Below are 12,556 nucleotides of genomic sequence, written 5' to 3'. Positions count from 1 at the left end.
AGGGTGAATGTCCCTGCTTATTGACAAATGCCTAGAAGATCTGAAGGGTTAGCAATGATGACCCCTTTCCTGTTATTTCCGGGTCAGACACTTCTATTGTAAAATCACCTTTTCAAGTTGATTACCAGTGGTTTTAGTGACAGGTTTTGGGCATTATTTTTAGTTTTCTTAGCATGACCTTAAAATTGGACCTACTTAAGAAAAGCAGGCGTGGTACTGTGGTGTGTTTAAATATCCAGTCTTCTGAGCAAGTTTATCATCTGGATGGTGCAGCTCTGCTAAACTAACACATCAGGCTTATCCTGGGCAAAGGTAAAATGTCTGTGTACATTCTATTCTGCTCTCACAGCTACATTGTTATGTTAAAGGTATAAACTAGATGATAACATATTAACTGCTGTACCGTTTTATTCAGAAAGAATTTAAAATATGGTGGCCCCGTATGGCATCTGTATGAGTTCCTAAATGCAAACTCCAGCGATCTTCCAAAAAATTATGTGGGATTCGTAGTTGTGTTTTCCTTCTCCCTTGTTTCCTAGCAATCATTGTATTGTCCTTATTTTAGTTTCCTGATAGCCTATAGTCATATTCTCAATAATGATTTTTACATTAATCTTAAATGTTAGCTTAAAATTCACAGGAAGATAGCATAATTTCTGTTGTGAAAATGTTTTCATTTGTAAAAGACCAAGGTAGAAGAAGCACATTTAGTAAGTTTCTCAGAGACATGAGAACAAATGTCTGCTCATACAAGATAGTGCCCTAATCAAAAATCACAGAGAAAATGAAGGAAATTTCATTGGCCAATTTGATGTCTTAGCTTCCTGAGTTCTGTAAGCAAGGTTCGCTCATCCTTCAGGAGGCAGGTTTCCAAATTAGATGAATTGTCTGCACAAACAACTTCCCCCAAGTTATTTTATTTCAGCAATCAACTGAAATGAACCTACTGGGAATCCATATAGGAACTTATATATGGGTTTAATATTGGAGCATGGGAAGACCTAAAAGTAACTAAGCCACTGTACAAAAACCATGACAGAGTGGCTACTGACTCACTCAATTGGCATTTCAGTAGTCCTCTGTCCAGCTGAACACCCCCAAGTCCAACTCCCACCCTCAACCCCAGGAGAATCATCCTCACCAGCACTTGCTTGCTGCTCATGTACTTTCGTGGTCTTTCTGAGATTCCAGTCTCACTCATCCTTCAGGAGGAAGGTTTTCAATTGAGATAGATTGTCTACACAAACAACAACTTCCCTCAGTTTTTTTATTTCAACAACCAACTACTGTTGATATTTTATTAACTTTTCAAAACAATTTCCAGCACAGACAGCAAATCTTTCCTTCTTCAGTACTTACATTATTAACAATGCAGGGCTTTTATCATGAACTCACTCTCTTTAACTCGTTTCCATTTACCTAATAACTTTTCATTAAAATGTTTTGATATTTCAAGGATTGACTTTGTGTTTTCCCAAAAATGTATCAATTAATGTGCATTTTGATAGCAATATGTATGTCTGTGTGTTTCTGTATCTCCTTGAGACTACTCGGCTATCTGCCTTCCATCCAAACACTAAAAGACTGATTTTATCTTCCCTTGTGATCTCATTTCATAATCTTTTGTATAAATAAATGATTTAAATTAAATATTTTGGTGTAGCTATGAATGTATTATCTCATCACTCCTTTTCAATTTAACTTTTATTATAAGTTACCATTAACATAAAAACTCTAAGTAAAGATCTTTGGTTCGCTTTCATTAACTCTACTATAAAGCCCTCAATAATATTTTTTATTCTAACTAGTAAATATTCCTAAATAATGCATTGTTCAGCCAATTAGTGTGTTTATAATTAACTTTAATGTTCTCTTATCAGCTCACTTTGAATTGTTCATCAACCCCCCGACTGAGTCATTGTAAACACTGAGGGTATTAACTTAGAGCAATGGGCTAGGAGCACTGCATGGTCATCAATGACTCTGTGTGGAAGCTGCAAACATGGTTATTAAATCTGCCTCTGTGCTTTTACAGGGTTCAGTAAGCATGAGGTTCCTTGTCTTTGCCTTGATCATAGCTCTCATGGTCTCCATGATTGTAAGTACATCCAGCAACTGGGAAGAATGGGTTTTTCACCAAGTACCCTAAGAGTTGCTTTTCTTCCTACATTCTGAGTAACGCTTACTTATCTTTGAATGGAGCTTTACCACTTGAAATATTTTCACGCATTCATTTTCTTAAATGAATCTACATAACTTTACACATTTTATTTAAAAGTCTAGGAAGCAAAAACTGTGAAATAAAAATAATAATTCTGCCCCAAAACAATGTTGTAACAATACATTGTTTATAAAAATGAATGCTCATCACATTTTGCCACAAAACATACAGCAAAAACAATCCAACTCTAACAAAATAAGGGAAAGCAGGGAATGGACTTTATAACCCAAGTATTTCAGTATTAGTTTTTTAACTACTGACTTATAAATAATAAACTCAAATGCTTCTTTCCATTTTCATTCTTTTGTAAGTATTAATTATTACACTCCTTCATACTTTTGTTAGTTGTATTTTACACAAAATTGAGGGAGGAGAGTCTCAGAATAAGTATTGCAACCAGATACGAAGGCACAGAAATCAGCCTTTGAATACTGCAAGGATAACCTTCACACAGTGCAAAGTAGGCATTGGGTCTACGCACTTTAAAACATATGGACCAATAGTAAAGAACAGCTATAGTAAAGTATTTATAGAGAATTCCTCAATCCTTTCAAATATCATTATGTAGAAACGGTAAATTTAGAGTCAATATGAAAAAAGGTGGAGTGTATTAATTACTTCCTGTTTTCTTTTTTCCCCCATAGACTGCTGATAAATCTAGAGAGGTAAGATACTCTTATTTACTGATGAACATTATAAACAGCCACAAACTATATTTGTAACACTTCTTTTTTTGTTTTTGCAGAGACACTTTAAGCATGGTGAAAAAAGACATGTAAGTACTGTTTTGAATGTGTTGTATAATCACATGTGATTCTCAAGTATCTCATTTATAGGAAGCTCATTACCACAATGTGAAAATTCATGTATATCACCAATTTTACAAAGAGAGCACAGGGTATCTAAGACACATCTCCCTTAGCACAGGTAAAGAGATCTCAGGGAGAAGAGTCGGTTCCCCAGAAACCACAACCTTGATTCCTTCAAGGCACTGACTCCAACCTCAAGCCATTCTTGCCACGTCTGCTCCTGTAGTAGGACTAATTGATCTTTCAGGTCATTGTTTAAGATAATAGACAGGAAGTTGTGAATATTTCTCTTCATGAGGCTGTCATTTATATCTATGATCTCAATCCGACATTATTTCTATTGCTCTTGGTGTTCCTCCCCAAACAGTTTATTAAAAGGACATGTTATTTTCTCTATTATACGACATATTAGTTTCCTCTTTTTTTCCCTAGTCCTGTCTGCTTGGAGTGACACAAACCTGGTACAACTAGCTTGTCATTTACTGATGCTGCTTTAAATTGTGCCATGTTAATGTGCTATCTCCAAAATTTCTTTTCTAATGCACAATGTACAAAACTTAAACTGGTTTGATATAAGTACATTAGATTAACGGAGGATTATGAAGTATAGGTATCATAACAGACCACCAGCTGACAGAACTCAGCAACACATGGAGAAGCTCCATCTTGTTGCAAATCCCTGAGTCCCTTAGATTGAAGGACTGAGAAAGTGATAGGATGGAGAAAATATCATAAAGAAGGTACAAATACCATTTTTCATGCTTACTTTTCATCAGCAAACTAACATGTAAATAGACAAACAAAAAATATAATAAAAATCTTAGAAAGCCGTAGGGATAGTATCACGTAGCTAGCATAAAAGGCTCCAGTGGCTCCAGGCCACAGAATGCATTAATGACGGATACATAATGTAAGTCACGTGGCCTCAAGTCTTTCTACCTTTCTGTGTTTGCAGAGACGTTATCGCCGATATGTGCCAGCCGAAAACTCTGCGGACATCAATACCGATCTTTCACAAAATGAAGTTTTGTTACCATATTATTATCCTTCTGATTACTAACCACAGGAAATGTTTAAAGATGTAAGATGGATGGGATATATGTATTTAATTCCAAAACTGACTGGTACTGTCAGTTGAGAAAAGAAAGGAGAAATAACCCATCGCATCAAATTAAATTCCAATTTAAAAAATGAATCTTTTACAGCAATCCTGAAGTGTAATTACTTGTTAAAATGCTTCTAAAAAAAAGAATCTGTTTGATCCCAAATAAAAGGTGGAAAGAAGATACAAGTTTCCTCTTCTGGCCTGATGTTTTATTCCTGATATTCCAATCATTATTCATGATGCTTAGCTAATCTGAACCCTATTGTATCCTATGGTATACATACAATAATATGCTTAAAGTATATATTATATTCCCTAAACACTTTACAGAGTATCTGAGGGTTTGAAATGTAAATGTTTATGAATGAAGTTTCCAGGGTCATTAGAGTTGCCCAGAATCCTATTCAAGCTCTTCTAGCCAAAACATAATCTCATTTATGAAAGCTAAACAGCCCTTCTGCAGATGTGGAAGAGCTTGAGAGCAGGACACCAGATGCAAAGCCACAGGGTGTGAATGTGCATTTTAATATTATCCCAGTATGATTTGTAAGACAATGAGATTGAGATTCCTCATCCTAACCAACCACATGAGTAATATAAATTCAAACTATTAACATAATTACAACATAAGGATGTATAAATATTAGCAAACTAAAGGTTTTTAGGCATAACAATAAGTATTATAAATTTTTTGAGATATCAAATATCCATAGACCTTAAAACACAGGATTATTACATAGGTAAAAGAGGGACTGCTCCTGTTTCAAAGAAGAAATATGAGCTAATTACAACTTTAAAACATACATTTGGGTATTCCATTAAACTTAATTATCCAGTTATCATAGTGCAGTAAAATACTCAGGTTTATTTCCATTCATTCTGTTGGCCCTCAGGATGTCTTTCCTGTTTCACCCTCCAATATTTGATCATGTTCCCCTTTTCCTCTCCCCCTCCCTTCTCCCGTTAAGGTCCCTCCCTCACTCTACCTCCTTCCCCCCAGTTGCTTTCTTCTACCTCTCAAGCATCCTCACTTGAGTTCTGTGGGTTGCATCCAGAATATTCTGTACCTTTTGGGTTAAAATCCACTTACCAGTGAGTACCACATATGTCCTTTTGTGTCAGAGTTACCTCACACAGGATGATAGTTTCTGGTTCTATCCATTTGGCTGCAAAACTCACCTCCAGTAGAAACACAGGACATCAAGTGGAGGGATGGAGTTGCTATCTCACAATCAAAAATTCTGACCTGGAATAGTTCCTGTCTAAAAGAACTGCAGGGACAAAAATGGAAAAGGGCCTGAGGGAAAGGAAGTCCAGTGACTGGCCCAACTTGAGATCCAACTCAAGGAGAGGCTACCAGGTGTGACACTATTACTGATGCTATAGTGTGCTTACAAACAGGAGTCTAGCATGGCTATTCTTCTAGACCCAACAAGCAGATGACCGAGACAGACACAGATACTTACACCCAACCATTTGACTGAAGTCAGGGATTCCTGTGGTTGAATTGGGGCAAGGCTGAAAGAAGCTGAGGATAAGGGTGACCCCATAGGAAGACCAGCAGTCTCAATGTAAATGCTAAATGCGATTCAGGAGGCTAATCCATTGTCATCCTTCAGGTTGGCCTTGGTTATCTTGAAGATCTCAATCTAACAACTGAGTTTATTATATGGGGAAAGTGGAGAAGAGTCTGGTCAGGTAGGATTGACCAGGACTGACCACTGCTGGCTTTGAGGACAAAAATGAGTCACGAATGAAAGTGTGCAGTCTCAACAACTGAAAAATGAAAATTAGAACCCTGAATTCTTCTCCCAAGCTCTCAGTGTGAGGTCAGCACTGCAAATACCTGTCTTCAATCACAGGGAGACTTGGGTTTTTTGTTTTGTTTTGTCTTTGTTTTTGTTTCTTTTCTTGTAGCATTCAGAGAACTCAGATGATTAATAGGCTTTATTTTATGCTACTTCACTTATTTAAATTCTTATAAGAAAACCCAACAGAAAAAATGTAATGTGCTGTCATGTGCCTACTGCCCAGCTTCTATGGTGACACTTTCTGTCATATTTGTCACTTCTAGCCTCCACCCACTTCCTACCATCTTCACTCAATTGTTTTATACAGATGAGCTATCTGCACCAAAAATAAAAACAATCTGAAATTTAAAATATACAAATACTTTTAAATCCTACTATATTGTAAAATTTTCCAGTGATGCTTGTGAACACAAATGATTAATAAACGATTCAATTTGATTCAAAGTCTGTTTACTAAGTGGGGTGATACTTCTCTGACAAAGATCTCAAATTCTCACCTTAGCTGTGGGAGGCCATTAAAATCTGGCTATCACCTGGGAACCATGGAGAGAGGGACTTTCCTCAGCATGAAGATGAGAGTCCTTACTGATCAGAGGAAATAAGGAAGGACTTAGTTAGGTGATGAATAGGGGATTCCTCAGCTAACTAGGGAACAGGCATTTCTGCTGCTCTGACTCACTAGCAACCTGGTGCTTCTTTATTTCACAGGTTTCCCAGAACAGAGACAGACTAATGATTGTCCAATATATGTTTGAACTTTTTTTATTACATGTCCAGGGTTACAAGTTTAGTCCCAATTAAAATATACAAACAGAACAGATTGTTCTTATTATTATTGACTCTGTAACTTCAATTTAAAAAAATGTACAGACTGTCACTTCCAAAGAAATGACATATATGACAACCTGCTTTTCTTATTGGATATTTTTTAATTTAATTTCAAATGCTATCCCCTTTCCCGGTTTCATGTGCAAAAACCCCCTATCCCATCCCCCCTTCTTCTATGAGGGTGTTCCCTCACCCATCTACCCACCCCTTCCCACCTCCCTGCCCTGACATTCCCTTACACTTGGGGGGGGCAGTGGGGGGCGGGTTAAGCATTGGCAGGACCAAGGGCTTCTCCTTCCCATTAGTGCCCAACAAGGCCATCCTCTGCTATAATGCAGCTGGAAACATGGGTCTGTCCATGTGTACTCTTTGGATGGTGGTTTCCATCCCTGGGAGCTCTGATTGGTTGGCATTGTTCTTCTTATGGAGTTGCAATTCCCTTCTGTTCCTTCAATCCTTTCTCCAACTCCTCCAAGAGGGACCCCATTCTCAATTCAACGGTTGGCTGTTAGCATTCACCTCTGTATTTGTCAGGCTCTGGCTGAGCCTCTCAGGAGACAGCTATATCAGGCTCCTGTCAGCATGTACTTCTTGGCATCAGCAATATTGTCTGGTTTTGGTGGTTGTATATGGGCTGGATCTCCAGATGTGGCAGTCTCTGGATGGCCTTTCCTTTGGTCTCTGCTCCAAACTTTGTCTCCGTATTGGCTCCTATAACTGGCTGTGCTTGCTGTTTTAAAGTACTCCACACAAACAGAAAATATCTGAACTGCTTTTTTTACAATAGGAAATATTAATACCTAATTCTTTTACTATATGTTTCATCATCTACTTCATTATTTTAGTCAATATATCTGATTTACTGAATTCTGCTCATCCAGGGATATACACTGTAATTATTCTCCTATAACCTATTCTCATGGCCAGTCAGAGTTTGTCAGAAGTCTCTGTTTACCCTGCACCAATTGTGTCATTTTAGTTTGGTCAGGGCATATACGCCAAGAAGATTCCTGGAGTAACTGCCTCATCTAGCTATGTATTTATCTGTGCTTAATGATCTCCAGGACATAAGGAAAACTTCTGAATAGTGACCAGATAAAGTTAATTTTAGGATTTTCCTAAAATGACTCAAAAATTATTTTTTCAAGAAAAGATATAAAATTAATCAGAATGCAGAAGTTTTCCAGAAATGCAACATGCAGAGACCAAAACCCAAAAGTTAGAGATAGAGGGACAGCGATTGTGGCAATCCCCTCAGCTTTGCTGGAACCATATCAAGCAGCTACACTGGCTTCAGGACTCTTGCTGTTTGTTTTCACTGGATACTGTTGTGCCAGTACATAAAATACAGGCACCAGTAACAGTATAGGGAGCACTGGGAACTGAAAATATAATTTCTCAAAATGTACTGAAAGCTCCCCAGAAATTGTGACAATGAAGGATGATTGAAAATGGAAACAAATACCCATGTTATTATTCCCAGACCACAAAAAGATCAAGAAGAATGAAGGCCAAAGTGTGGAATCCTCAATCCTACTTAGAAGGGGGAACAAAATAATTATGGGAGGTAGAGGGAGGGAGGAACCTGGGAGGGACAGAAGAAGGGGAGGGAAATATGGGGCCAAATCAGGTGGGAGGAGACAGGACAGAAGTACAGAGGGTCAGGTAATTGAGCTGAGGTGTGTAGCAGTGAGGGGTGGGGAGCTGTGGGTAGCCACTAGAAGGTCCCAGATGCCAGGGAAGCAAGAGGTTTCCAGGCCCAAAAAGAATGACATTAGCGGAAATACCCAACCAAGGGGAGATAAAGCCTCTAGAGACCATATCTAGAGGTTAGGCATGGCCCCTGGTTAAGGGACGGAGCCACTCACCCATCTCAAAAATATTAACCCAGAATTGTTCCTGGCTAACGGAAATGCAGGGACAAAAAGTGGAGCAGAGACTGAAGAAAAGGCCATCTAGAGACTGTCCCACTTGGGGATCCATCCCATCTGCTGACACCAAACCCAGACACTATTGCTGAAGTACTTCTTGACAGGAGTCTGGTATAGCTGTCCCCTGAGAGGTTCTGCCAGAACCTGACAAATACAGAGGCTTGCAACCAACCATTGCACTGAGCATGACAACCCCACTGCAGGGGTTAGGGAAAGGACTGAAAGAGCTGAAGGGGTTTGCAATACCATAGGAAGAACAACAGTATCAGCTAACTAGACCCTCAAAGAGCTCCCAGGTACTAAACTACCAACCAAAGGGTACACATGGAGGGACCAGACCCATGACTCCAACTGCATATGTAGCAGAGGATGGCCTTATCTTGCATCAATGGGAGGGGAGCCCCCTTGGTCCTGTGGAGGTTCCATGCCCCAGCTTAGGGGACTGCTAGGGCAGTGTGACAGGAGTGGGTGGGTAGGAGGATGAGCACCCTCATAGAGACAGAAGGACAGGGGATGGGATATGGGGTTTGCTGAGGGGAAACCGGGAAAGAGGACAACATTTGAAATGTAAATAAGTAAAATAACCAATAAAAAAGAAAGTAGAAAATGTATCAATAATAATTATTAATTTTCATAATTTATATATTTCAATGCATTGCATTACAATGCTTTAAGCATCTACTTGTATTCCCAAAATATTTTTGAGGTAATCTTCAAAACTTAAATTATTGAACATCTTTTATACAATAAACACGTACAAGACAATGAGAAATTTTGAAAAGTACTCAGGTAATACACGTTATGCCTTGGAGTGCAGCTAAGATTTTTTTTCAAATCTAACATACTGAAATATTATTGGAAAGCAACACACAAGAATGAAAATGCAGTTTACAAATTAGCTATAGATGGCTAATCCAATGTTGAGGCCGGCAAGGAGCACAAGCAGCCTCCTTCCTCTGTGCCCTCAAGGCCAGCTCATTCACACCCATTTGTCAGGGCCAGCTCTGTTGTGTTACACAGGTGAGATACAGGACCTGAGTGTTACATCCAGTAAGGAACAGGGCCAGTTCTTCTACTCTCATGACCCCAGGAACAGGTCTCTCAACTGATACATATTACAGAAGACTAGAGAGGAGAAGAGGGCATCTCTCCCTCATCCTTACAACCACACAGTGGACAGGAGGCAGGGCTGGCTCTCACACAAACATGCCCAGGGCTGGCTAACCTGCAGCACCATATCTAGGCTGGCTCTGCTCTGTTGTCTAGATGTGACACAGTACCAACTCTCCTGAGTGATATAACTGATAAGGGGCAACGCAAGATGTCCTGCTCTCATGAGCACCAGGGCTAGGTCTCTCACCTGTCACAGATAGCAAGTAGAGATGAGGGTATCTCTCCCTCACCCATGATACCTACATGGGAGATGAGTGTGGCAGGGCCAGCCCTCCCGTGTTCACACCCCCAGGGCGACTCACTTGTAGTTCCTAGAACCAGAGCCAGCTATCCTGTGCTTCCTTGCCAATGTGCTCACCGAATCCTCTTCTACTAGTCAGCTTTCCTGCTCTCATGGCCCCAACACCAGCTCTCCCATGATGCCCATGCAAGAGGTAGGGCCAATTTATATAGACCTCAGACATCATGCCCCTAGATGGCAACCCCGGCCAGAGGCCTTTGCCTGGCCTTTGGTAGCACCCCTGCTGCTGCAAGTCCACAGATCCAGACATGGCCTTGAGAGGTAGCACAAGCCAGGCCCCACCATCATCTTACATGACACCACCAGTTACTCACATTAAGATTATCCTCACTACTCTTGGGTCTCCAGTTCTGCCTCTCTTCATTGTGCTCATGCCTTTCTGTTTCCCCTTCTTTTCCATCTTTACCACATACTTGCTCCTCTAAATGGTGCCCAGGATCTCTTGAGTGGCTCTTGTGACCACTTACTCTTAGGAGTTGTCTCAGGGCTATGCACAACTCATACATTATGGGATGGGACAGGGGTCATCTCAGTTATGCCCCTCCTCCACTAGGCCTGGGCAGGGCCTGACAGTCATCTCAGGTTAGCTCTGCTTTCAGGTCCCATGGCGGCCGACTAGTGTTCCTTTTGGGCAGCCCATATGACCCCATGTGGGTCTTTTGGTTTGGGCTCACTTTTGACAAGATTCTGTTGCCTTTGAGTGGGCTTCTAGTCTCTGATTTGTTACAAGCAGAGTTCGTCTATTTTCCAGCTAGATCCCCTCCCTGGCATCTCATCTGGTCAGTGCTGTGCTCAACCTGTAGTCATCCAGGCTAGTTCCCAGTCTGAACCCCTGGCACTAGGATGGTAAACTTATGACCATTTCAGAACGGTGAACTAGAAAGCCACATACATAGGGAAAGGTGATGGGTGAGAAATCTTATATTTTTAGTATTTATTGAATTCTATTGTAATATTCTGATCTTAGTAGACCTCGAGCCCTGAAGGAATTGAAAGCTTCCTTTTAAAATTCCCAAACAGTCAAAAACTCTGACCCAGAATTGTTCCTGTCTGAAAGAACTGCAGGGACAAAAATGGAGAAGAGCCTGAGGTAAAAAAAAAAAAAAAAAGGTCCAGCAACAGGCCCAAATTGGGATCCAGTTCAAGGGAAGGCCCCAAGGCCTGACATTATTACTAATGCTGTGTTGTGCTCACAAAAATGGGGTCGATCATGACTGCCCCATAAAAAACTCGAAAAGCAGCTAAAAGAGTCAGATGCAGATATTTACACCCAACCAATGAACAGAAGCTGGTGACCCCTGTGGCTGAATTAGGGAAAAGCTAGAAGAAGCTGAGGAGGAGGGTGACCCCAGAAGACAGGAAAACAAGAAGTCTCAACTAACCTGGACCATCAACATCTCTCAGACACTGAGCCACCAACCAAGCAGCATGCACCAGCTGTTATAAGGCCCTCCAACACATATACAGCAGAGGAATCCCGATTCTGGACTCAGTCAGAGAAGATGCACCTAACCCTCAAGAGAACTGAGGGCCCAGGAAGTGGGAAGGTCTGGTGGGGTGAGGTTGGGGGAGTCGGGACATTCTCTTGGAGATGGGGGACAGGGATGAAGGCAGTCTGGGATGTGGAACAGTCAGAGAGTGGACTGGGTGAGGGATAAAATATGGACTGTACAAAAGATTAAATAATACATAAAACAAAGGAAAAGAAAAAATTCCTAAACCTTCAATCACCGCTTGAGTGAACAACTGCATAAGAGTTCCCCGTTGACACTTTTTCTTCATGCTTCCTAGACAAAGTAGTTTGAGAGTTAACTAGTGTCAAAATATAATTTTAAAATATATCAGTGAGAAGATAGTTCGCTGGATGTTTCTGGAAAACACTTTTCTTTGCCTGGACTGTGGTGGTGAAAATGGTGTTTTCAAAAGCACTTCGTTAGAATTTTGGCACCAAATAAATAGAACACATGCTTAATTTAAAATAAAAATATTAAAAGTCCTATGTTCTCCTCCTATCCCTCTGAAGTTTGCTCTCCATGGAAAGGATTCATAGTTCACATAGAACGAAGCATGAAAGAACCACAGTGGTGTCTTGTTAAAAATATAATAAAACGTGGCAACTTGAGAAATGAGACTGAAAAATCTCAAAGAGAATGCCATGGAAAACACCTTCACAACACAGGAGTAACAATAGCCAGGGAGACCACTGTGTTAACCACCATGAGGTAAGCCTCCTTGTTAGTTCAAAAGGCTCTGAACTCACAACTCACTTGAGGGGCATTTTCTTGACTTGATAATTGACAGGCCCCTCCCCCTTGCATTAATTCTAAAGAAAGGAGACAGTGGTATGGTATGCACACAGTCCTACAATCTTACTAGC

The 12,556-nt window shown here is 40.4% G+C and overlaps 1 protein-coding gene across 1 annotated transcript; it reads left to right on the top strand.

Moving 5' to 3' along the window:
• The first annotated feature begins 272 nt into the window (after positions 1–272).
• Stath (statherin) lies at positions 273–4,132 on the top strand. Its single transcript, NM_001316999.1, is given in 5 exon segments — positions 273–312; positions 2,036–2,098; positions 2,866–2,886; positions 2,967–2,996; positions 3,986–4,132. Coding segments are annotated over 4 exon segments (207 nt in total). The 5' UTR covers positions 273–312; positions 2,036–2,047; the 3' UTR covers positions 4,091–4,132.
• The last annotated feature ends 8,424 nt before the right edge of the window (positions 4,133–12,556 follow it).

This window comes from Rattus norvegicus, chromosome 14 (genome assembly GCF_021556685.1).
Source record: "Rattus norvegicus strain SHRSP/BbbUtx chromosome 14, alternate assembly SHRSP_T2T, whole genome shotgun sequence".
In the NCBI taxonomy this organism is placed as follows: Eukaryota; Metazoa; Chordata; class Mammalia; order Rodentia; family Muridae; genus Rattus; species Rattus norvegicus.
Note: the sequence above shows the minus strand (reverse complement) of the source record. Positions and strands in the feature narration are given on the sequence as shown.